Raw genomic sequence first — 22469 nt, forward strand, 5'->3', positions numbered from 1 at the left:
TTTTTTTTCTTATCTCCTCATCTTTAAAGTTTAATTTATGAAGTAAATGTCTATCATAATTTTCAGAAACCTATCAATCACCATTTGCGGACAAGGAAAGCTCAGCTAATTGAAATTGCTCCCTGCTCTGGACTTTCAGAGAAAAGTTGAGAAAAGTGATTTATAAAACTTGGGTTGGTGTTCAGCAACAGGTAAAGTTCTGGAGGTTGTTGAAGGCAGATGCCACTTCTGATTGACCAGGACTGGAGTTCTACCAGTCGTTAAATATTTCCCATCTCTCCCCTGCTTAGGTGCATGCATACACAGGCCCAGAGGGACAGGCTAGCACCTCAATGACAGAGACTCTATCTTACACCTGTCTGTGCCCCCAGCATGCAACACTGAGTCTAGCATAGTGTAGATATCACATGAATGTTTGACCAAGTATAAATCGGTGTAGTGGGCTGAACAATGGCCTCCCAGAAAGTATGTCCACGTACTAATCCTTGGAACCTGTGACTATTCCCTTATATAGCAAAACATGTGATTAAGTTAAAGATCTTGAGAGGAGTTGCTTACCCTGGATTATCCTTGTGAACCCTAAATGCCATCACAACATCCTTATAAGAAAGAGACAAAGGGGGATGTCATTCAGAGAAGAGGAGGAAGAAATGTGACCACAGAGGCAGAGATTTGAATGATGCAGCTATAAGCCAAGGAAGGCCTGGGAACACCAGAAGTTGAGAGAGGCAAGGAATGCATTCTCCCCTAGAGTCTCCTAAGGGAATATGACCTTGATGACACCATAATTGTGGACTTCTGGCCTCCAGGACTGTGAGAGGACACATTCTGTTTTTCCAAGCCACCAAATTTGTGGTAATTTGTTATAGCAGCCTAAGGAATCTCTAAATTTGAATTCAGGCTTGAATTTCTAGCCAGCTGGCTAACTGAATAACCCAGATACCTAATATGTAGCAAAATGGACCATTCCAGGTTTATTCTGTGCAGTCGCCTGTGGCTTTGCTCCTTCCTCTCCGTAGGTATGAGAGGTGCAGACGTGCCTTCCCCAGGAGGTCTCGTCCAGGCTTCCCCTGCAAGCTCTTACCGTACTGGTACGAGTTTTCCTTTGCCTCTGCCTGGATCATGTAGACCTAATAAAAGGGCTTCCAGAAATCATTTAAGATGGGGACCAGTATGCTTCAGGCACCTCTTTGTATCTGGTATTCTATTTCCATCATTCATTCTTACACTTGAAATCACTCTCAGGAGGTCGGTACTGGTGCATCATTGTTATGTACGGTTAAATTCTCAAGTTTGCATGACAACCAAAAAGCCACATGCAATCAAAATGATCCTTGAAAAACCTGTTTCTCATTAAGCTTTTCCTTCAGAGTTTCTTTATTGGAGCACCAGATGAAGTTACTGGCTCGCATTTAGCAGCCTTTGCTGTGTCACATTCTTTTAAAGACACGAGATTCTTCCTCAGCGTAGGGAAGGGCTTGGGCTGTGAAAGGCATCAGGGAAAGGAGAGCAACAGAGATTGTCTCCCCTTAAACCAGGGCATGAGCCTGGGCAGTGGAAAGGCAGGAAGAACCTCCTGTGAATTCCAATTTTCACCCAGTGCCTGGCATGCAGCCAGCTCCGTGTGAGTGTCAACTATTCTTCAACTATTATTCAGCTTGCATTGTTTTGGACTATTTTCAAATGGGCTGGGAATGGTTCTCATTTGGTCATGATATTATCTGTGGATTGATTTCCTAGGGCTGCCTTAACAAAATGCCACAAATTGGGTGGCTGATAAGAACAGAGATTTCTTGTCTCCTTTCTGGAGGCTGGGAGTTCAAGATCAGGGTGTTGGCTATGTTGATTCCTTTTGAGGCCTGTGAGGGAGGAACTGTACCATGCCTCTCTCCTAGCTTCTGGTGGGTCCTGGCAATCTTTGGTGTTCCTTAGCTTGGTAGATGTATCTTCACCTGACTGTCTTTCCTCTGCCTCTCTATCTCTTTGTATCGTCTCCTCTTTTATAGGGACACCAGTCACACAGGAGCAGGACCCATTTTACTCCAGTATGACCTCATGTTAACCTAACTGGTAACATCTTCAAAGACCCTGTTTCCAAACAGGATCACATTCACAGGTACAGGGGTCAGGACTTCAACATGCCTTTTTGGGAGATATAATTCAATCCGTAACAATCTGAGACTATGTGAGGAAGTATTTCTGCAAACTGTATGGGTTCCTAGTTTTGCCACTTACTAGTTGTGAACTGGACAAGTTACTTAACATTTTGGTGTCTCAGTTGTATCATCTGTTAAGTGGATGTATTGGCAGCACTGACCTCATAGGGTTGCTATGAGAATTAAGCTGATTGAGTTAATTGCTCACTGTACAGGATAGTACATATGCAGATTAAACATAGGTAAGTGTTAAATAAATACATCAAAGGAATCTCTTGTTTGGGGGGATACAAGGGAAGAGAAAATACTGGATTAACACGAAAAGGGTCTTCTTAAAAAAGACACTTAATTCTCTAAGGAGTCCTTGGCAACAATCATTAGAGAAGCATCTGGGAGCTGTGAGTCTAATTTATTGGTTGTATGGATGACAATGGCTTAGTTGATGTGGCAATTGGTGAACAGGGCTGACAATCTAATTAAACGCTATTTTGGAGTCTCTGGGTGGTGGAAACGGTTGATGTGCTCTGCTGCTAACTGAAAGGCTGGAGGCTGGAGTGAACCCAGTAGCTCCTTGGAAGAAAGTCCTGGAGATCTACTTCAGAAAAATCAGCCACTGAAACGCTATGGAGCACGGTTCTACTCTGACACACATGGGGTCACCATGAGTTGGGGTCACCTTGATGGCAACTGGTTTACAGGCTTTTTATGATGTTATTACGGTCTCTTTTAATGTTGTTGTTGTTGTTAGGTGCCATTGAGTCAGTTCCGACTCATAGCGACCCTATGTACAACAGAATGAAACATTGCCCGGTCCTGCACCATCCTCATGATCTTTGTTATGCCTGAGCCCATTGCAGCCACTGTGTCAATCCATCCCATTGAGGGTCTTCCCCTTTTTCACTGACCTCTACTTTACCAAGCATGATGTTCTTTCCAGGGACTGATGCCTCCTGATAACATGTCCAAAGAATGTGAGGCTAAGTCTCGCTATCCTTGCTTTTAAGGAGCATTCTGGCTGTACTTCTTCCAAGACAGATTTGTTCGTTCTTCTGGAAGTCCATGGTATATTGAATATTCTTTACCAACACCATAATTCAGAGGCGTCAATTTTTCTTTGGTCTTTCTTATTCATTGTCCAGCTTTCGCATGCATCTGAAGTGATTGAAAACACCACGGCTTGGGTTAGGCCCACCTTAGTCTTCAAGGTGATATCTTTGCTTTTTAACACTTTAAAGAAATCTTTTGCAGCAGATTTTCCCAATGCAATATGTTGTTTGATTTCTTGACTTCTGCTTCCACGAGTGTTGATTGTGGATCCAAGTAAAATGAAATCCTTGACAGCTTCAATCTTTTCTCCATTTATCATTATTTTGTTCATTGTCCAGTTGTGAGGATTTTTGTTTTCTTTTATGTTGAGGTGTAATCCATACAGAAGGCTGTAGTCTTTGATTTGTATCCGTAAGTGCTTCAAGTCCTCTTCAATTTCAGTAAGCAAGGTTGTATCATCTGCATAACGCAGGTTGTTAATGAGTTGTCCTCCAATCCTTTTGCCCTGTTCTTCTTCTATAGTCCAGTTTCTAGGATTATTTGCTCAGCATACAGATTGAATGAGTATGGTGAAAGGATACAACCCTGACACACACCTTTCCTGATTTTAAACCATGCAGTATCCCTTTGTTCTGATTGAACAACTGCCTCTTGGTCTTTGTACAGGTTCCATATGAGCGCAAGTGTTCCGAATTCCCATTCTTTGCAATATTATTCATAATTAGTTATGATCCACACAGTCAAATGCCTTTGCATAGTCAGTGAAACACAGGGAAGCATCTTTCCGGTATTCTCTGCTTTCAGCCAGGATCCATCTGACATCAGCAACAACATCCTTCATTCCACCTCCACTTCTAAATCTGGTATAAATTTCTGGCAATTCCCTGTGGATGTAGTGCTATAATTGCTTTTGAATGATTTTCAGCAAAATTTTACTTCCGTGTGATATTAATGATATTGTTTGATAATTTCTTCATTTGGTTGGAACAACTTTTTTTAGAATAGGCATAAGTATCTTTTCCAGTGGGTTGGCCAGGCAGCTATCTTCCAAATTTTTTGGCATAGATGAGTGAGCACTTCCAGTGCTGCATCCATTTATTGAAACATCTCAATTGGTATTCCATCAATTCCTGGAGCCTTATTTTTCACCAATGCCTTCAGTGCAGCTTGGATCTCTTCCTTTGGTACCATTGGTTCTTGATCATATGCTACCTCCTGAAGTGACTGACAGTCGACCAGTTCTTTTTGGTACAGTGACTCTGTGTATTCCTTCCATCTTGTTTTGATGCTTCCTGCGTTGTTCAGTATTTTGCCCATAGAAGTCTTCACTATTTCAACTTGAGGCTTGAATTTTTTCTTCGGTTCTTTCAGCTTAGTGAATGTTGAGCACACTCTTCGCTTTTGGTTTTCTAACTCCAGGTGTTTGCAAATGTCATTATAATACTTTGTCTTCTGGAGCCACCCTTTGGAAACTTCTGTTCAGCTCTTTTACTTCATCATTTCTTCAGTTTGCTTTAGGTACTCTACATTCAAGAGCAAATTTCAGAGCCTGTCTGGCATCCATTTTGATCTTTTCTCTCTTTCATGTCGTTTTAATAACCTCTTGCTTTCTTCATGTATGATGTCCTGGATGTCACTCCATAACTTGTCTGGTCTTCGGTCATTTGTGGGGCTCTTTTATTAGCAGATCAAAGTATAATATGTTAGGGGAAATAAGCTGTATCCCTTATTAGTTTCCTTGATGGTAAAAGAGGTCCAACAATATGTCCTTTCTGGTGCTTTTGTGAGGACAAAATGTGAGAGAAAAATTAAACAGCATCTCACAGAGGGACTGGCACGTGTCAGGCCATGCAATTTTCATTTCTTAATTCTCTAAGGAAAAGGACACATTAACCCCAAGCATTTAAAAGGCATAAAAAGCTTTTTTTTTTAAAATGAGAAATTCTATGAGCTCAAAGATGATAGAGAGGAATTACAGGATACTGGGTTGCAAAGTCCACTAACCACAGATATCTAGTTGAAGATTATATCCTAGTTATTAAAATGATACAGTAATGACAATAAAAATGTAATAACTAACAATTATCCTGGGCTTCATATATTCCAGGCAATTTTCTGAGTGCTTTACCTTTATTAACTCAGTAATTATCATAACAAGATGAAAAATTGGCTACTTCTCTCTTTAGTTTTCATATAACACTTTCTTAAAGGGATTGTGTTTGGCAGATTTACTTGCTAACTTATTTATTCACTCATGCCCTCATTCATGCTAAAACATGCCTGGGCTGCAGCAAAGGCTGGGGGAATTGACCCCAACAGTGGTGCATTGGAGACTGGATTTCAGCTGGAATCTTCATGCAGCCTGCTGTATGATTTTTACCCACCGGACTACCTGAAGCATGTTGGTAGCCCTGGCAACATTCTCTTTTTTGGTGTCTATTGAAGAACAGTTTAGCTAATTGGTGTAAAACAGTCCGAGATGTGCACTCACTCTGAAGAAGCTGTGTGAAAATTCTGGTTTCACACAAAGCAAGATGTCATTGAAGACTGGAGATACGAAATTGGACTCATTAAATTATACACGTTTAAACCTGATGTAGAGTTAGCTAAGGCAAATGGAAGAAATAATGAAGTAAAAGAGTTAGACAGAAGATTTCAAAGGGTGGCTCGAGAAGACAAAATAAAATATTGTAGCAAAATGTGCAAAGACTAGGAGATCGAAAACCAGAAGGGAAGAGCACACTTGGTCTTTCTTAAGCTGAAAGAACTGAAGAAAAAAATTCAAGCCTCAAGTTGCAGTATTGAAGGATTCTATGAGGAAAATATTAAACTACGTGTGAAGCATCAAAAGAAGATGGGAGGAATATACAGAGTTACTGTACCAGAAAGAATTGGTTGATGTTCAACCATCAGGAACCAATGGTCCAAGCTGCACTGAAGTCATTGGCAAAAAACAAGGCTCCAGGAATTGACGGAACACCAATGGAGATGTTTCAACAAACTGATGCAGTGCTGGAAGTGCTCCTTGCCTATGCCAAGAAATTTGGAAGACAGTGCTTGGGCAACAGAATGGAAGAGATCTATATTTGTGTCTATTCCGAAGAAAGATGATCCAACCAAATGTGGAAATTATCAAACACTATCATTAATATCACACACAAGTAAAATTTTGCTGACAATCATTCAAAATCTGTTGCAGCAGTCACATCCACAGGGAACAGCCAGAAATTCAGGCTAGATTCAGAAGGGGATATTGTTGCTGATGTCAGATGGATCCTGGCTGAAAGCAGAGAATACCAGAAAGATGTTTACTTGTGTTTTATTGACTATGCAAAGGCATTCCACTGTGTGGATCATAACAAATTATGGATAACATTACAAAGAATGGAAATTCCAGAACACTTAATTGTGCTCATGAGGAACCAGTACACAGACCGAGAGGTAGTGGTTCAAACAGAACAAGGAGATACTTCATGTTTTAAAGTCAGGAAAGGTGTGTGTCAGGGTTGTATCTTTTCACCATACTTATTTAATCTGTATGCTGAGCAAATAATCTGAGAAGTTGGACTATATGAAGAAGAACAGGGCACCAGGATTGGAGAAAGACTCATTAACAACCTGCGACATGCAGGTGACATAACCTTGCTTGCTGAAAGTGAGGAAGACTTGAAGCACTTACTGATGGAGATCAAAGACCACAGCCTTAAGTATGGATTACACTTCAACATAAAGAAAATGAAAATCCTCATAAATGGATCAATAAGCGGTATTATGATAAACAGAGAAAAGATTGAAGTTGTCAAGTATTTCATTTTACTCGGATCCACAGTCAACACCCATGGAAGCAGCAGTCAAGAAATCAAAAGACATACTGCATTGGGTAAATCTGCTGCAAAAGACCTCTTTAAAGTGTTAAAAAGCAAAGATGTCGCCTTGAAGACTAAAGTGTTCAAAAGCAAGGATGTCACTTTAAGGACTAACGTGCACCTGACCCTAGCCAAGGTGTTTTCAATCTCCTCGTATTCACATGAAAGCTGTATAGAATTAGTTTCATCAGTATTGTTGGTTGCTGTTGAGTCAACGGTATATTCAATATTCTTCACCAACTCCAGAATTCAAAGGCATCAATTCTTCTTTGGTCTTCCTCATTCCCCCTCCAGCTTTCACTTGCATATGAGGTGATTGAAAACACCATGGCTTGGGTCAGGCACATGTTAGTCTTCAAGCTGTACAGGGACCCAAACCTACAGGCAACTCTTGCTAAAGGGAGTCAGAAATACCTGCAGTGAGAGTTCAGCACCTGAGAGGTGAAGGAATGTGGCATTTATGGGTGTCAAGGAAGACTTCCTGGGAGGTGAATTTAGCTGGGCCTTACAAAATGAGTTTGCTTTAATAGGAAAAGCAGTAAGGAAGGCACACAGAATGGTCAGGGACTGGTCGCTGGCCTATTGTGCTGAAGGGTAAGCTATATGCAAGGATGTCTGTGGAAGGGGCTGGAAGGACTAGATTACATTCTCCACCTCCTGCAGTCATGGAGATAAGGAAAGATGACTTCAGCCAGCATTCCCCAAACTCTCTCCTTATTGGTTGTCTGTAGCCTGGAAAAGGGGAGCAGTAAGTTATACCCACCTCATCTCCTCTGAGTCCTGTCCCCAGGGCAAACTGCTGATTCCTCTCCAGGAAGCGGATTTTCACATTATAGACTTTATTTCCGTAAAACACCACCAAAACGTAGGGCTCCGCCTTGGATTTCGAGGAACAATCTCGGACCAAGAAAGTACCATCCTGAAGCAGAAAGAATGATGGTTATCTTCACCGGCCTGAAAGGACCCCGCCACCACAATGGTGGGACAGTGATGTTCATTATGAGATTCCTTAACTGCTGTAGGGTTTGGCAAACCAGTTCTTTACTCAATTTAGTTCAGTAAGTATTTCTCAAGTTTCAGTATGCGTAAGGCATCTTGTTATTTTTGGAGAAGTGTGTCACAGGTCATGCTGCTCCTTTCATCCAAATCTTCCATCATTTCTATTGTCCTCAGGGTACTGCCAGAAACCTTAGCACAACGTTCATGGATAATTGCACCAGCCTGCCTTGTGGTTTTCTCTCTCATCACTCCTCCAGCCTCCTGTGCCCGGATCCTACCTCCAGCCAAACTACCATTTTCTAAAGGCATCATCTGTTTGGGAGTCTCTGCTTTTGCCCATGCTACACTCTCTGCATGGAGTCTCTGGGTGGTGCAAACGGTTAACATGCTTGACTACTAACTGAAAGATTGGGAGGTTCGAGTCCACCCAGAGGCACTGAGGAAGAAAGACCTGGCAATCTACTTCTAAAAAATCAGCAATTGAAAATCCTATGGAGCACAGTTCTACTCTGACACATATAGGGTCACCATGAGTCAGATTGACTCAATGGCAACTTTTTTTTTTTTTTACACTTTCTGCATAGAGAAATCCTCCTCCCCACCTCCCCAGTGTTCTCCCTTTCATCTGTGAATGTTCAGATACTTCCTTTTCTGCCTGAGATGTTCAGGCATTATTCTAGAGACAGTGGGAGCCACCACAGGCTTTGAGCGGGGGAGGGTTTTAGCAAAATAGATTGAGCCTCAGTGTGGGGAGAGGTCCTCCCATGCAGAAATAGGGTCCAGGAAAGAGGCCTGGGGTTTGGGAGTCATTGATATCAAAATGAGGGAGAAGGAAAAATATTGCCTGGGGTGAGGTGAAGACTGGGGGCAGGGCAAGGAGGAGAAGACAGGAAAAGAATCTGAGATGTCTCAGGGATAGATGGTACACCAAGTGACTACGGTACCACAGAAGCCAAGGGGTGATAAGCGAGGGCTTCCAAAAGAAGCTCAACAGATTCAAATGTTCTGAGAACTGAGAATAAGCTATGGATCAGGCACACTCCAAGGAATAAAAAACCAGCTGCCATTGAGTTGACTTCAACTCGTGGTGACCTGGTGTGTGTCAGAGTGAAACTGTGCTTCATAGGGTTTTCAATGGCTGGTTTTTCAGAAGTACATCTCCAGGCCTTTCTTCCCACCCACCTATGGGTGGACTCAAACTTCTGACCTTTCAGTTAGCAGCTGTGTACATTGACTGTTTGCACCACCCAGAGACTCCACTCCAAGGAATAGTTCAGGATAAAAGCCTGGTTGTAAAGTCTAAGAAACAATAATCCTCCTGAACATAAACACACCTGCAAGGTTTTGTTTTATGATTACATTGTACTTATATGATGAAAAATACTGAAAATTTTGTAACAATTATCGTGTAGATTGTTGTATACATGGTTATAAATGATCTATAAAGAATATATAGTAAGTAACATACATCTAGTCTATGCAATAATGTTAATAACAATAACTATAGTGATATACGATGATGCTGGCAGCTAAGGTTTATTGAGAATTATTCTCAAGGTTTCAAGGGCTTTGCACATATTATCTTACTTGTTAGTAACATAAACTTCGAGGACGTTTATCCCCATTTTACAGGTGAAGGAATTAGATACTAACAGCTTATGTGAATTTCCTTAAGCTTCACAGCTAGTAAACAGAATAATCTAAAAGCCAAACCTAAATTCTTGCTCTTTAGGTACAGCAGACTCACAAGTATATAAAGTGGGATTGAGGGATTTTCTGGAAGCCAAATTCTTGCTCTTTAGCTATGTCAGACTTGGAGTATATAAAGTGGGATTGATGGATTTTCTGGGACTTCTTCTGCCTGGAACCCTCAGGCATAATTTGAGTCCTCACACTCAAGCACAGAACATTGCCAAAGATCAGAAATGGAGAGAAGGTCAAGATTCATGACTGGTTTTTGTGTTTATCATCTTAAACTCTGCAATGAGTTTGTCAAATGAATCTCGGCAATGTTACAATTTAAATTATATTTCATGAATGGGAAACACATTTCGACAGAACTAACTGAGACAAACAGAAAAGGAAAATGTCAAGTCATTGAACAGAGATTCTATTTTCTCAGTGTTTTTTGGGAAGAGGCAGAGGCAAGCATACAGAAGGAGAGGGAAGGGAGCATTTACTGAGGACATTCGGTGACATACATGTTGCTTTTCTACCACAATTGCACATCCATTTCCAGAAGCAGGGCTTCTGAAAGTAACTTTTCCAATGGGAATCAGGCTCAGAGAGTGCAGTGGCTCATTTGGTGCTGATAAGAAAGGAGACATGGTTGGAGGCCTGGTCACTGCAGGTCCAGCGCCACTGCTCTTGACTTGCTGCCATGACAGAAGTAAACCATGACGATGCTCCAGGGCAGGACTACGGTGAGGGAGGGGAGGGTCCCTACCCAGATGTAAAGACCGTAATGGCTGCTGGAAGCAGCTGTGATTTTGTGGAAAAAGCCCAGTCTTGACTACTGGTTCTGCCACTTTCTCCACTATACAACTTGGACCTTGGTTTAGCCTCAGTTTCCTCATCTACAAAATGTACTTTTAAAAGAGCAGAATAGTCACAGAGACACTCACAGGGAGAAGACAACATATGAAGACAGACACACACAGAGGATGCATCTACAGGCCCAGGAACGCCAAAGGTTGCTGGCTACTAGAAGCTGGAATATACAATGAAGGACCTGCCCATAGAACCATGTCCTGAATTCAGACTTCTAGCCTTCTGAACTGTGAGAAAATAAATTTCTCTTCTTGAAAGCCTCCCATGTGTAGTATTTCTGTTACAGAAGCACTAAGAAACCAAGACACTTAACCTAATCAAACATATTCCAGTTCTCCCCTCCTTTTGGTCACCATGTAGGTTTATACTTCCCTTTAAAGTTGGGTTGTCCATGTGACTTATTTGGCCAATGAAATGTGAACAGAGGTGACGTATGTTACTTCAAAAGAATGCGTTAAGAGACAGTGTGTGATCGGTGGAAGCACTCGTTGAGATGGGGCCCTCAGCAGCCTGGGTCTGCCATTGCAAACCTGCCTTGAGCATGGATATAATCAAGGAACAAAGTTTTGCTTTGCTAATGACTGAGATGTTGGGGTTGTTACTACAGCATAACTTATCTCATCCTGACTGTTACAGTGCTCACAATTCCTGCTCCTTTCTTGCTGAAGGCATGATGTAAAGACACCACTGTAACTTGGGCAGACTTTTAGGAAGGAGATGAAATGGGAAGAAAGCAAGGAAGATACAATGATGGTGACGTGCATGTATACCCTGATCTCCACATTTGATCTTCAAAAAAGTTCCTGACGGTTGACTTTACTGTCTCCATTTTCAAGTAAAGAAAGCTGTAATTAAAGATATAGGTCCCTGGGTGGCACAAGAAGTTTGTGCTCAACTACTAACCTAAAGGTTGGTGATTTGAATGCACCCTGCAGCATCATGGAAGAAAGGCTTGGTGATCTACATTGTAAAAATTAGAGCCAAGAAAACTCTATGGAGCAGTTCTACTCTGTAACACTGATGGCATTGGGTTTGGTTTTGGGTTTACACTCAAAGATATTTAGGAGCGTGAGAAAATAACACAGTGGTAAGTGGCACAACCAAGCCTCCAATCTGAAACTCTGCATAATAAATTCCCTTTTTAATTACAACCTTCCTAGCATTGAGAAATACAGGGTGATACAGACACCGCTACATCAAAGCACAGTCTTGTGACATTCTGTGACATCTGGGATGAAAACCGTAAGATGACAACAGAAAGAAAGACAATGGGCCCAGAGAGGGAGTTACCTTGTTCTCCTTCGTTAATGCCTCTTCTACTGCCCGGCGACTACATTCTCCAATGTACCAGTCGTGGTGCTGGGCATCCTGCAGTCCAGGTTCAATGATGAATATTTTAGGTTAAAGGGAAGTACTAACTCATCCATCCATCCATTTAACATTTTATTTGACCAGTCCAATTACAATTTGATTTATAATAGATATGCAGTAAATCAAATCTAGTCCCTGAATCTGGAAAAGCCCACAGATGCTTGGGGAAAATGGACACAGAAGAAGTAGCTGTTAGTTGCCATCAAGTCGGCTCTGACTCATAGTGACCTTAAGTATAACAATAAATGCTGACTGGTCTTATACCATCCTCATGATCATTGGCATATATCAGTTCATTGTTTCGACTCTTGTGTTATTCTATCTCATTGAAGGTTTCTTTCATTTTCACTGACCCTCTACTTTACCAACCACGATGTCATTTTCTAGCAATTGGTCTTTCCTGATGTCATGTCCAAAATGAGCAAGCCAAAGTCTTGCCATCCTCGAATCTAAGGAGCATTCTGATTGTATTTCTTTAAGACTGATTTGTTAGAAAAAGTAACCACAGCTTGGAAATTATGAAACTGAATGGATCACTTAACTGAGTCTGTCTGTCATTGGAAGTAACTAGAAATCTCACCACATCAGTTGAGGAAGGGCCCTTTGCCACCACTCTCAGAATGGATGATAAGCCATCAATCTATCACTGCTTTCTGAAGCTGCACCTGCCAAAGCTTATGAAGGTGGAAGGCACATTGTTTGTGAAGCCTATGCTGCCCTAGTCATCAAACAGTAGGGAGGGAGAGACAGGTGTGGATTAAGAACATCTTTTTGTACTTACCTAAAGTCACACATGGTGGACCTAGGATTTGAGTTCTAGCCTGTCTGGCTCTCTGCCCTTATTTATGTTGCCTTATTTATATTGATTTTAAATTATTTTAAATGGATTTCTTTTGCTCACCCACCCCATGATAACAGGGAGGAGGAAGGGCAGTCAGTGAGATGTGCCGTGGATCTACAACTCCTTCCCAGGGGCTTGGTGGGGGCTGGCTCATGGTGCATCTCACATGCTCTGCTTTTATTTATTTGTTCAAGCTGGAAAACTCTTCGAGATTTTATAGTCTTGTGCTTCTCCAAGTGTGGTCGTGAGGGATGGCTGGTGAGTTTAGGTGATGTTTCAACACCGTGTTGAGTAACTCAGACTCATCTGAGGGGACCATCATCACCCTTTCAATTCTCTTTCTGTACCTCTGCACAATTCAGAAGTATGTTTCATTTTGGTGCTAGTATGTCCTTCTATCGAACATTTCTAATCTCGCCCTTTAACAGGAGAAGAGCAATCCTTATGCTGAGAGGCTTTAGCAGGCAACAGGATCCTGCTACAAATTAATAGCCTCGTTGTGTTTGCACAACAATTATTTTTAAAGTTTCTTTCTACCTGTGATATAGAATACTGGTTTGTTTTTTTTTTTGTCTGTAGTAGTAATATAAAGTTTCTATTTAAATGTATCTATTTAAGTGAAAAGAGTCAACTTAAAGCATAGGAAGTAAATATTATCAACAGTACACAAATATGCCAGTATTCAAATAACTGAAATCAGGGAAATCCTGATCTAGGCCAGGCCTCTCTCAGGCTCTGACAGGGGCTGTGACTTTGAACAGACATCTAGTTCGAACCCAGGGGTCCTGGTAATTCTTAAGAAGATGGCAAAGGGAAAAAAAGCCAGGCATATATATAAAAAGGGGCGTTAAAAGAAGTATGGCAAAAGAATTCCCGAAGTCTAATTTCAGAACATGAGACTCCTTTTACAATTGAGGTTGAAATAAATATAAATACAAAAGACTTTTAAGATACTGTAGGAGTTATGAGGAATTGACCCCAGATATCCTATACACTGTGCTTCTGCTCAAAAACTCCCAGGAACTTGGCAGCAGGACATTGAGCAGTAACAGGAGATGGGATGGAGACACAGAATAAGCATAGCCTTCAATACTTTATAGGGAAAGACTTTAATAGGTAGTGATAAAGAGAATAGTATACAAGCTACAAAGAAAGTTTTAACCCCCATATGGGCACAAACTAGTTCAAGAACAGATAGTAGGGATTTAGCATGTTTGAGAAAGAGAACAGGAAATAGATGAAAGGCTGACAAGAACACATCTATTATCTGCTTGCATTTCTCCCCTCCTTAAATACGCCCTGGGATAGGGACTATATCCTCTAGCTCATTGTCTGGCATGTAATAGCTTCTCAGTAAATGGTTGTTGGATTGTTCAAATGAAAAGAGTATGTAATATGACCATTGTTTGTTGGAAAAAGAATTGCAAATATGTAAATCCTAGTTTATCCCCAAAAGATTTTTGAACAGACCGTAAATATAAAATACATGTTTAAATATCTCTATTTGTTTGAATTAATGAAAAAATACTTTGAGAATCTGGTAACATGCAAGGTAAAGAATCTGGTAAAAGAGCAGATGGTATTGTGTAAAAACCAAATACAATGTAGCCAGAAAAAACCAATTAATGCCAATCACCATCATTTCATTTTAGACACTGTTCAATAAACTCTATTTTGATGCTAAGCACATCAAGAAAGACTTGGCAGAGAAATGTCTGTTTTACCTTTTCACCAGACAGGGTGGAGAAAGGCTTTCTCCTGCTCGTATTTTTATCGGGTAGCTTATTCTCATGAGAACTGTGACCGACTGGAGACTGGCGATGCTGAGGAGAATAGGACTGCAGGCTTCCTTTATGAACTGGGAAAAAATAAATTCATATTTAAACACAGTTTCATTACTGTCTCAGCTTGTCTTCTGCCAACATGGAGCTCAAACCCATCCACGCCTTCCCATCTTCATGGCGACCGTCTTGGTCTATATCACCATCATCTCTTACTCAAATGACTGCAGTCACCTCTGTATTGGTCTCTTGCCTCAGTTCCTACACCTTCCACTCTCTTTCCATAAAGCATAGAGTAATCCTTTAAAAATTGATTTGTGACTTTGCTACTCTTCCTGGTAAAAATCCTTCTGTGGTTTTCTTTAGACTTGAAAGAAAATCCCAACATTACACTTCTGTCAATAAGGCTTTGCATGATTTGTCTCTCCAACTTCATCACTCCCTGCATTGTCCACTCTGTCTGGCCATAATGAACTCTTTTCAGTTTCTTAAACATGATAAATTTGCTCCCAACTCAGGAAACACTTTTTTTTTTTTTTAATTTGAAAGAACTTTTTTTTTTTAAAGAACATCATTTTTTTTAACCTGAAAGAATGATAGATAAACAGTTGTTGTTCATACTTAGGTATTTGTCAGATATTTTATTAAAAAGAAACAAAACCAGATTATATGAAGAAGAACTCGGCATCAGGATTGGAGAAAGACTCATTAACAACCTGTGATATGCAGATGATACAACCTTGCTTGCCAAAAATGAAGACAACTTGAAGCACTTGCTGATGAAAGTTAAAGACTACAGACTTTAGTGTGGATTACGCTTGATGTAAATAAAACAGAAATCCTCAAAGCTGGGCCAATAAACAACATCATGATAAGTGGAGAAAAATTGAAATTGTCAACAATTTTATTCTATTTGGATCAATAATCAATGCCCATGGAAGCAGTCAAGAAATCAGAGGACATACTACATTGGGCAAATCTGCGGCAAAAGACCTATTTAAAATCTAAAAAAGCAAAGATGTCACTTTGATGACTAAGGTGTACGTGACCCAAGCCATGGTCTTTTCAATTACCTCATATGCATGTGAAAGCTGGATGAGTTAAAAACAAAGACCGAAGAATTGACACATTTGAATTGTGATGTTGGTAAAGAATATTGGCTATACCGTGGATTGCCAGAAGAATGAACAAGTCTGTTTTAGAAGAAGTACATTCAGAACGCTCCTTAGAAGCAAAGATGGTGAGACTTCATCTTGCTTATTTTGGACACATCATCAGAAGGGGTCAATTACTGGAGAAAGGCATCATGCTTGGTAAAACAGAGGGTCAGTGAAAAAGAGGAAGACTGTTAACCAGATGGATTGATGCAGTGGCTGCAACAATGGGCTCAAACGTACCTACTATTGTGAGAACAGCACAAGGCTGGACAACATTTCATTCTGTTACACGTAAGGTTTATGTGAGTTGGAACCAACTTTACAGTAACTAAAAACAACAACAAAGTTTACTAAGAAGAACTATTCCTGAGACATCGAAAGTTCTATTTTTAATAGTTTCAAGGACTGTAGATTTTAAAGTTGAGCCTAAGAATATTTACTATAGGTAATTACATGTATCAAAATGTTTGTTGTAGAAAACCGTGTTTGATCACTGTGCCAATGTATACATTTTAAATTCACTATAAGATATCAAATAATCGCTCTTCCACTTTTCTATTCAGTTTTGAAACCAGCTGCTCATGTGGCACTCCTTTCTCTGACCCTAGCCACCCAGAGCTAGGTCAGATCTCGCAAGGTAAAAAGACATTGTCCTTCAGACCGCCAAATAAGCAGATGCCAGCTGCAAGTTTGGGAGTCTATGTGATACCCTCAGTTCTAACCTGCTGGCTAGTTTCAGGGTTTTCCTCTACCACTTCAGGATATCAGCTGCAAGCTCAGGGCACTCAACCTTACCTCACTTCTGACCCTAGCCACCTGGAGCTAGGTCAGACCTCACAAGTTAAAGGGACACTGTCTTTCAGACTGCCAAATAGGCAGATGACAACTTCAAGTTTGAGATCTACAAGACACCCTAACTTTTGACTGTTGTTGTTAGGTGCCGTCAAGTCAGTTCTGACTCATACTGATCCTACGTACAACAGAACGAAACACCGCCCAGTCCTGCACCATCCTCACGATCGTTATGTTTGAGCCCATTGTTGCAGCCACTGTGTCAATCCATCTCATTGAGGGCCTTCCTCTTTTTGCTCTTTTTACTCTCTACTTTACTAACCATGATGTCCTTTTCCAGTGGCTGATCCCTCCTGATAACGTGCCCAAAGTACATGAGACAAAATCTTGCCATCCTTGCTTCTAAGGAGCTTTCTGGCTGTTCTACTCCCGAGTCAGATTTCTTTATTCTTCTGGCAGTCCACAACTCACCGGTCTTCGGTCATTAGTGTTTAATGTGTCAAATCTATTCTTGAGATGGTCTCTAAATTCAGGTGGGATATACTCAAGGTCGTACTTTGCCTCTCATGGACTTGTTCTAATTTTCTTCAACTTCAACTTGAACTTCCGCGAGTAATTGATGGTCTGTTTTGCAGTTGGCCTCTGGCCTTGTTCTGATTGATGATATTGAGCTTTTCCATGATCTCTTTCCACAGATGTAGTCAATTCGATTCCTGTGTATTTCATTTGGTGAGGTCCACGTGTATACTTGCCGTTTATGATGTTGAAAAAAAAGGTATTTCCAATAAACACATAGTTGATCTTGCAAAATTCTACAATGTGATCTCCCACATCATTTCTATCACCAAGGCTGCATTTTCCAACTAGTGATTCTTCTTTGTTTCCAACTTTCTCATTACAATCACCAGTAATTATCAATGCATCTTGATTGCATGTTTGATCAATTTCAGACCACAGAGGTTCATAAAAGTCTTCAATTTCTTCATCTTTGACATTAGTGGTTGGTGCATAAATTGCATAATAGTCATATTAACTGGTCTTCCTTGTAGGTGTATGGATATTATCCTGTCATTAACAGTGTTGTACTTCTGGATGGATCTTGAATTGTTCTTTGTGACAATGAATGTGAAGCTGTGCTTCAATTTGTCATTTATGGCATAGTAGACCATATGGTTGCCCAATTCAAAATGGCCAATACCAGTCCATTTTATTTCACTAATGCCTAGGATATTGATCTTCAAGTGTTCCATTTCATTTTTGACAACTTCCAATTTTCCTTGATTCATACTTCATACATTCCACATTCCGATCATTGATGGATGTCTGTAGCTATTTCTTCTCATTTTGAGTCGTGTCACATCAGCAAATGAAGGTCCTGAAAGCTTTACTCCATCCATGTCATTAAGGTCGACTCTACTTTGAGGAGGCAGCTCGTCGCCAGTTGTATTTTAAGTGCCTTCCAACCTGAGGGGCTTATCTTCTGGCAGTATATCAGACAATGTTCCCCTACTATTCATAAGGTTATCACTGGCCAATTTTTTAAGAAGTAGATTGCCAGGTCCATCTTCCCAGTCTGTAAGCTCTGCTGAATCCTGTCCACCATGAGTGATCCTGCTGGTATTTGAAATACTGGTGGCAGAGCTTCCAGCATCGAAGCAACACACAAACTGTCACAGTACGGCAAACTGACAGATGAGTGGTGGAACGCTAGGTAAATCCTAACCAAGAGAAAGCTGACAGAACTACACTGATATATATATATATATATATATATATATATATTACATATACATAATTGACTTTAGAAACTTTATTTTAAATTATAGTGAAATAACACACAGAGGCTTATTATTTAAATGGCCACAAATCATCTTTTCAACACAGATTAAAACAATAAGAACATAGCTGAAAGAAGAAAAGAACCATTTTCAGCATTTCCTATCACTTAGTTTGGGTAGCATACATAATAGTATTCAGTGATTATGAATTTTTCATGATATTGTGGCAACTGACTTATTTTTTTCAAGTCTGAGTGATTTGCCTGAATATTTAAAATATCCTACTTGAAAAAGAACATTGGACAACAGCTGTGCATTTGTAGTCTGTTCTGAGAATGAGTTAAATAAAACAAAACAAATAAATGAACAAAATGAACTTAACCTGCAATTTCCCCCCAAAGGCCTGGTTGGATCTTTGTTGAATGAATGAATGGAATTTTGAGCATACAGTCCACTACAAGTATTTAATTGATCTTGTTCTAAAATAAGGGAAGCAGCTTATCTTTGGAAAAAAAATTTTTTTTCCCATATACGACATTGTCTTTGAGCTTTATAAGCCCAGGAAATAGGACTCTTCTACTTGGAGAACGGTGGGGTCAAATAAATTAAAGATTGACATGAGATAAGTTGGAGAACATTGAGAAGAACACTGCATAGGTGATAAATAACATTTGAGGCAGTGTAGCCTAATAAAAAAGGTATGGGTTGTTGAATCACGGTGGGAATGGTTAATGCACTCAGCTACTAACCAAAAGGTTGGAAGTTTGAGTCTGCCCAAATGCTCCTCGGAAGAAAGGCCTGGCTATCTACTTCTGAAAAATCATCCACTGAAAACCCTATGGAGCACAGTCTACTCTGACACACACAGAGTCACCATGAGTTGGAGTTGACTCAATGGCAACTGCTTTTGTAGAATCATACTGATATGAATAATAATTACTATTTAAAACTTTTTATGTATATAAAGTACTTAGCACAGCGCCTGGCTCATACTAATCACTCAGTAAATGCTAGCTGTTAATATTATTAGAAAAACACAGCTCTAGGCCTTTCTTTTGTAATTTATAATAAAACATTTTATTTTTAAGGAGGTATTCCAACAATGTTCATTAGAAAATTTTAATTTACCAATACATACAATCTAAAAAAATAATTTTTAGAATAAAAAGATCCATACTTTTTAAAGAATATAAAATTCAGATAGAAAAATAATGCATTAGTGAACAGAAACTAAAAACAAATAAAAATATAGTCGTCCATCAACCCAAGCTTTGAGAGTAATGTTGTTACTATTTTAGAGAATAACCAAACATTTTTGGACCTTTTTCCAACATATCAAAATATTTTTTGGTCCTGAGGTTCCTAAGAACTCAGCATGAATTCGTTTATCAGAGAATTGATCCAAGTCTGTTCATCAAGCAGCAAGTGAACTATAACTTTTCCAAAATGCTTTCCTCATTTGCAAAAGTACTGCCTCAAACATGTAGAGCATTCCAAGAGACAGAAAGGGCCACATAAACCAGACTTAATGGTTTGATTGAGACTGGAGGGACCCTGGAAAATGTGGCCCCCAGGCTCTCTGTTAGTCCAAAACTAAAACAATTCCTGAGGCCAACTCTTCAGATAAAGATTAGACTGGACTATGGGGCATAAAAATGATACTTGTGAAGAGTATGCTTCTTAGCTCAAGTAGATACATGAGACTAAATGGGCACCTCCTTTCCAGAGGCGAGATGAGAAGGCAGAGAGGGTCAGGAGCTGGTTGAATGGACATGGGAAATCTGGGATGGAAAGGAAGAGTGTGCTGTCACAGTATAGGGAGAGCAAGTAGGGTCACAAACCAATGTATGTATAAATTTTTGTACGAGAGACTAACTTGAATTGTAAACTTTCAGTTAAGGCACAAAACAACAACAACAACAACAACAAAACCACCTAGGGCATTCAAGTTAAAACCAATTAGCTTTACAGGGCCTCACTAGACTGATAACTCTGTAAGTATAGCAATAGTATATTGTTTTCTGTGCAACTAATTTGTCCCAGGAGTCCCTGGGTGGTGTAAATGGTTAATGTTCTTGGCTGCTAACTGAAAAGTTGGTGGTTCAAGTCCACCCAGAGGTGCCTCAGAAGAAAGGTCTGGTGATCTACTTCCAAAAAACTAGCCATTGCAAACCCTATGCAGCACAGTTCTACTCTGCACACATGGCATCTCCATGAGTCAGAGTTGAGTCTATGGCAACTGGTTCTGGTACTGGTAATTTGGACCAAGAACTGGTGATTCAGAGATGAATATTTATCTAAGAATGAATATCTGCTCAGTAAGTTGATGGAGGAGCATCACATGAGTTTAAGAACTGATTGGTAGAGGGGTGGAGACTGTCTTTATTCTGTATTCATAGGGAACAACTGAATTTTGGGTATATGCTATGTGCTTGGTGGACATTTGTTGACTGAAAGATAAACTGATGGTATTTTGGAGGCCCTGGAGGTAGCCTTCAGACAAAACATCTCCCTGTCCATCCTAGGGCTGTTTCTTGAAGCAACCAAGTTCCTCTGCAATGAGTAGAGGACAATCTAAAAGATCCCAGCACACAAACTCCCTGAGGAACCGAATTACTGGGCTGAAGGCTGTGAGGACCATGGTCCCAGGGAACATCTAGCTCAATTGGCATAACATAGTTTACAAAGAAAATGTTCTACATTCTACTTTGATGAGTCACATCTGGGGTCTTAAAAACTTGTCAACAGCCATCTAAGATACTCCACTGTTCTCACCTCTTCTGGAGCAAGGGAGAATGAAGAAAACCAAAGGCACAAGGGAAAGATTAGTCCAAAGGACTAAAGGACCACAGCTATCACAGCCTCCACCAGACATAGTCCAGCACGGCTAGGTGGTGCCCGGCTACCACCACCAACTGCTCTGGCAGGGATTACAATAGAAGGTCCTGGACAGAGCTGGAGAAAAATGTAAAACAAAATTCTAACTCAGGAAAAAAAAAAAAAAATCAAACTTACTGGTCTGACAGAGACTGGAGAAGCCCTGAGAGTATGGCCCCCAACATCCTTGTAGCTCAGTCATAAAGTCACTCCTGAGGTTTACCCTTTAGTCAAAGATTAGACAGGCCCATAAAACAAAATGAGGCTAAATGGGCCCACCAGCCCAGGGGCAAGGACGAGAAGGCAGGAGGGGACAGGAAAGCTGGTAATGGGGAACCCAAGGTCGAGAAGGGGAGAGTGTTGACATGTAGTGGGGTTGGCAACTGATGTCACAAAACAATATTTGTATTAATTGTTCAATGAGAAACTAGTTTGCTCTGTAAACCTTCATCTAAGGTACAATAAAAATAAAATAAAATAAATAAAAGATCCGAGCACAAACTGTCCACTCGCAATCCTAGACTTCTTGATCCGACTCGTGTCTGTTAAGGCCACCAACCTCACTAACACTTCTGTTCCAGTCTTGAATTGCTCTTTATTTTTTTATTTGTGCATGATTTTGTCTTTCAAGTTTAGGTTCCAAATTCTTTTCTAAGCTTCTTTTCTGCTTCTCCATCCCTGTGATACATCCTCAGAACCCCCGTAAGTAATGCCCTTTCTAGACATTCCAGCTGGATACTTCAGCTGCTTTCATCCTCAAACACTAGTCTAGTCTCTAGGATGGCTGTTTCAGACATTTGATTCTTAAGGATTGAGTCCACTGGATTAATCACAACCCCCTTTGGCTGCCTTATTTTTAAAGAGGAGTCTTCTCATGAGAAACTCTTATTAACCACATGTACATTAGTGGGAATGAGTTTATCAGATTGGTTTTCCAACATAAGGCCCAGATGGCACCCGACAGAAGAAAAATGGGACATGATGGAGACCAGGAAGGTCACTCTTAGGCCTAATGAGGTGACTGGGGTAGGAAGTCTCTGGAGAAGGAAGGGGATGTAGAAAAGAAGGAAGGGTATTAAAATGTATCAGCTGATGACTATGTGTCAAACAGGGGACTGTGTGTGTGTGTTGTGTGCTGCTGTTGAGTCAGACCCCAACTCATGGTGACCCCATGCACAGCGGGATTGGACTGTTGTGATCCATAGGGTTTTCACTGGCTGATTTTTCGGAAATAGACCACCAAGAATTTCTTCC

General features: G+C 40.4%; 1 protein-coding gene across 1 annotated transcript in view; it reads right to left on the reverse strand.

Moving 5' to 3' along the window:
- The window catches only part of LOC111822279 (cytokine-dependent hematopoietic cell linker-like), a 56379-nt gene that overhangs the window by 28191 nt on the left and 5719 nt on the right, over positions 1-22469 (reverse strand). The window contains exons 3-5 of the mRNA XM_023740233.1: positions 14555-14688; positions 11909-11986; positions 7833-7988 (exon numbers count right to left, since the gene is read on the reverse strand). Coding sequence (XP_023596001.1) covers positions 7833-7988; positions 11909-11986; positions 14555-14688 — 368 coding nt within the window. The remainder of the gene's footprint in view (positions 1-7832; positions 7989-11908; positions 11987-14554; positions 14689-22469) is intronic.

The sequence above is a fragment of the Trichechus manatus genome, unplaced genomic scaffold (assembly GCF_000243295.1).
Source record: "Trichechus manatus latirostris isolate Lorelei unplaced genomic scaffold, TriManLat1.0 scaffold00150, whole genome shotgun sequence".
NCBI classification, from domain to species: Eukaryota; Metazoa; Chordata; class Mammalia; order Sirenia; family Trichechidae; genus Trichechus; species Trichechus manatus.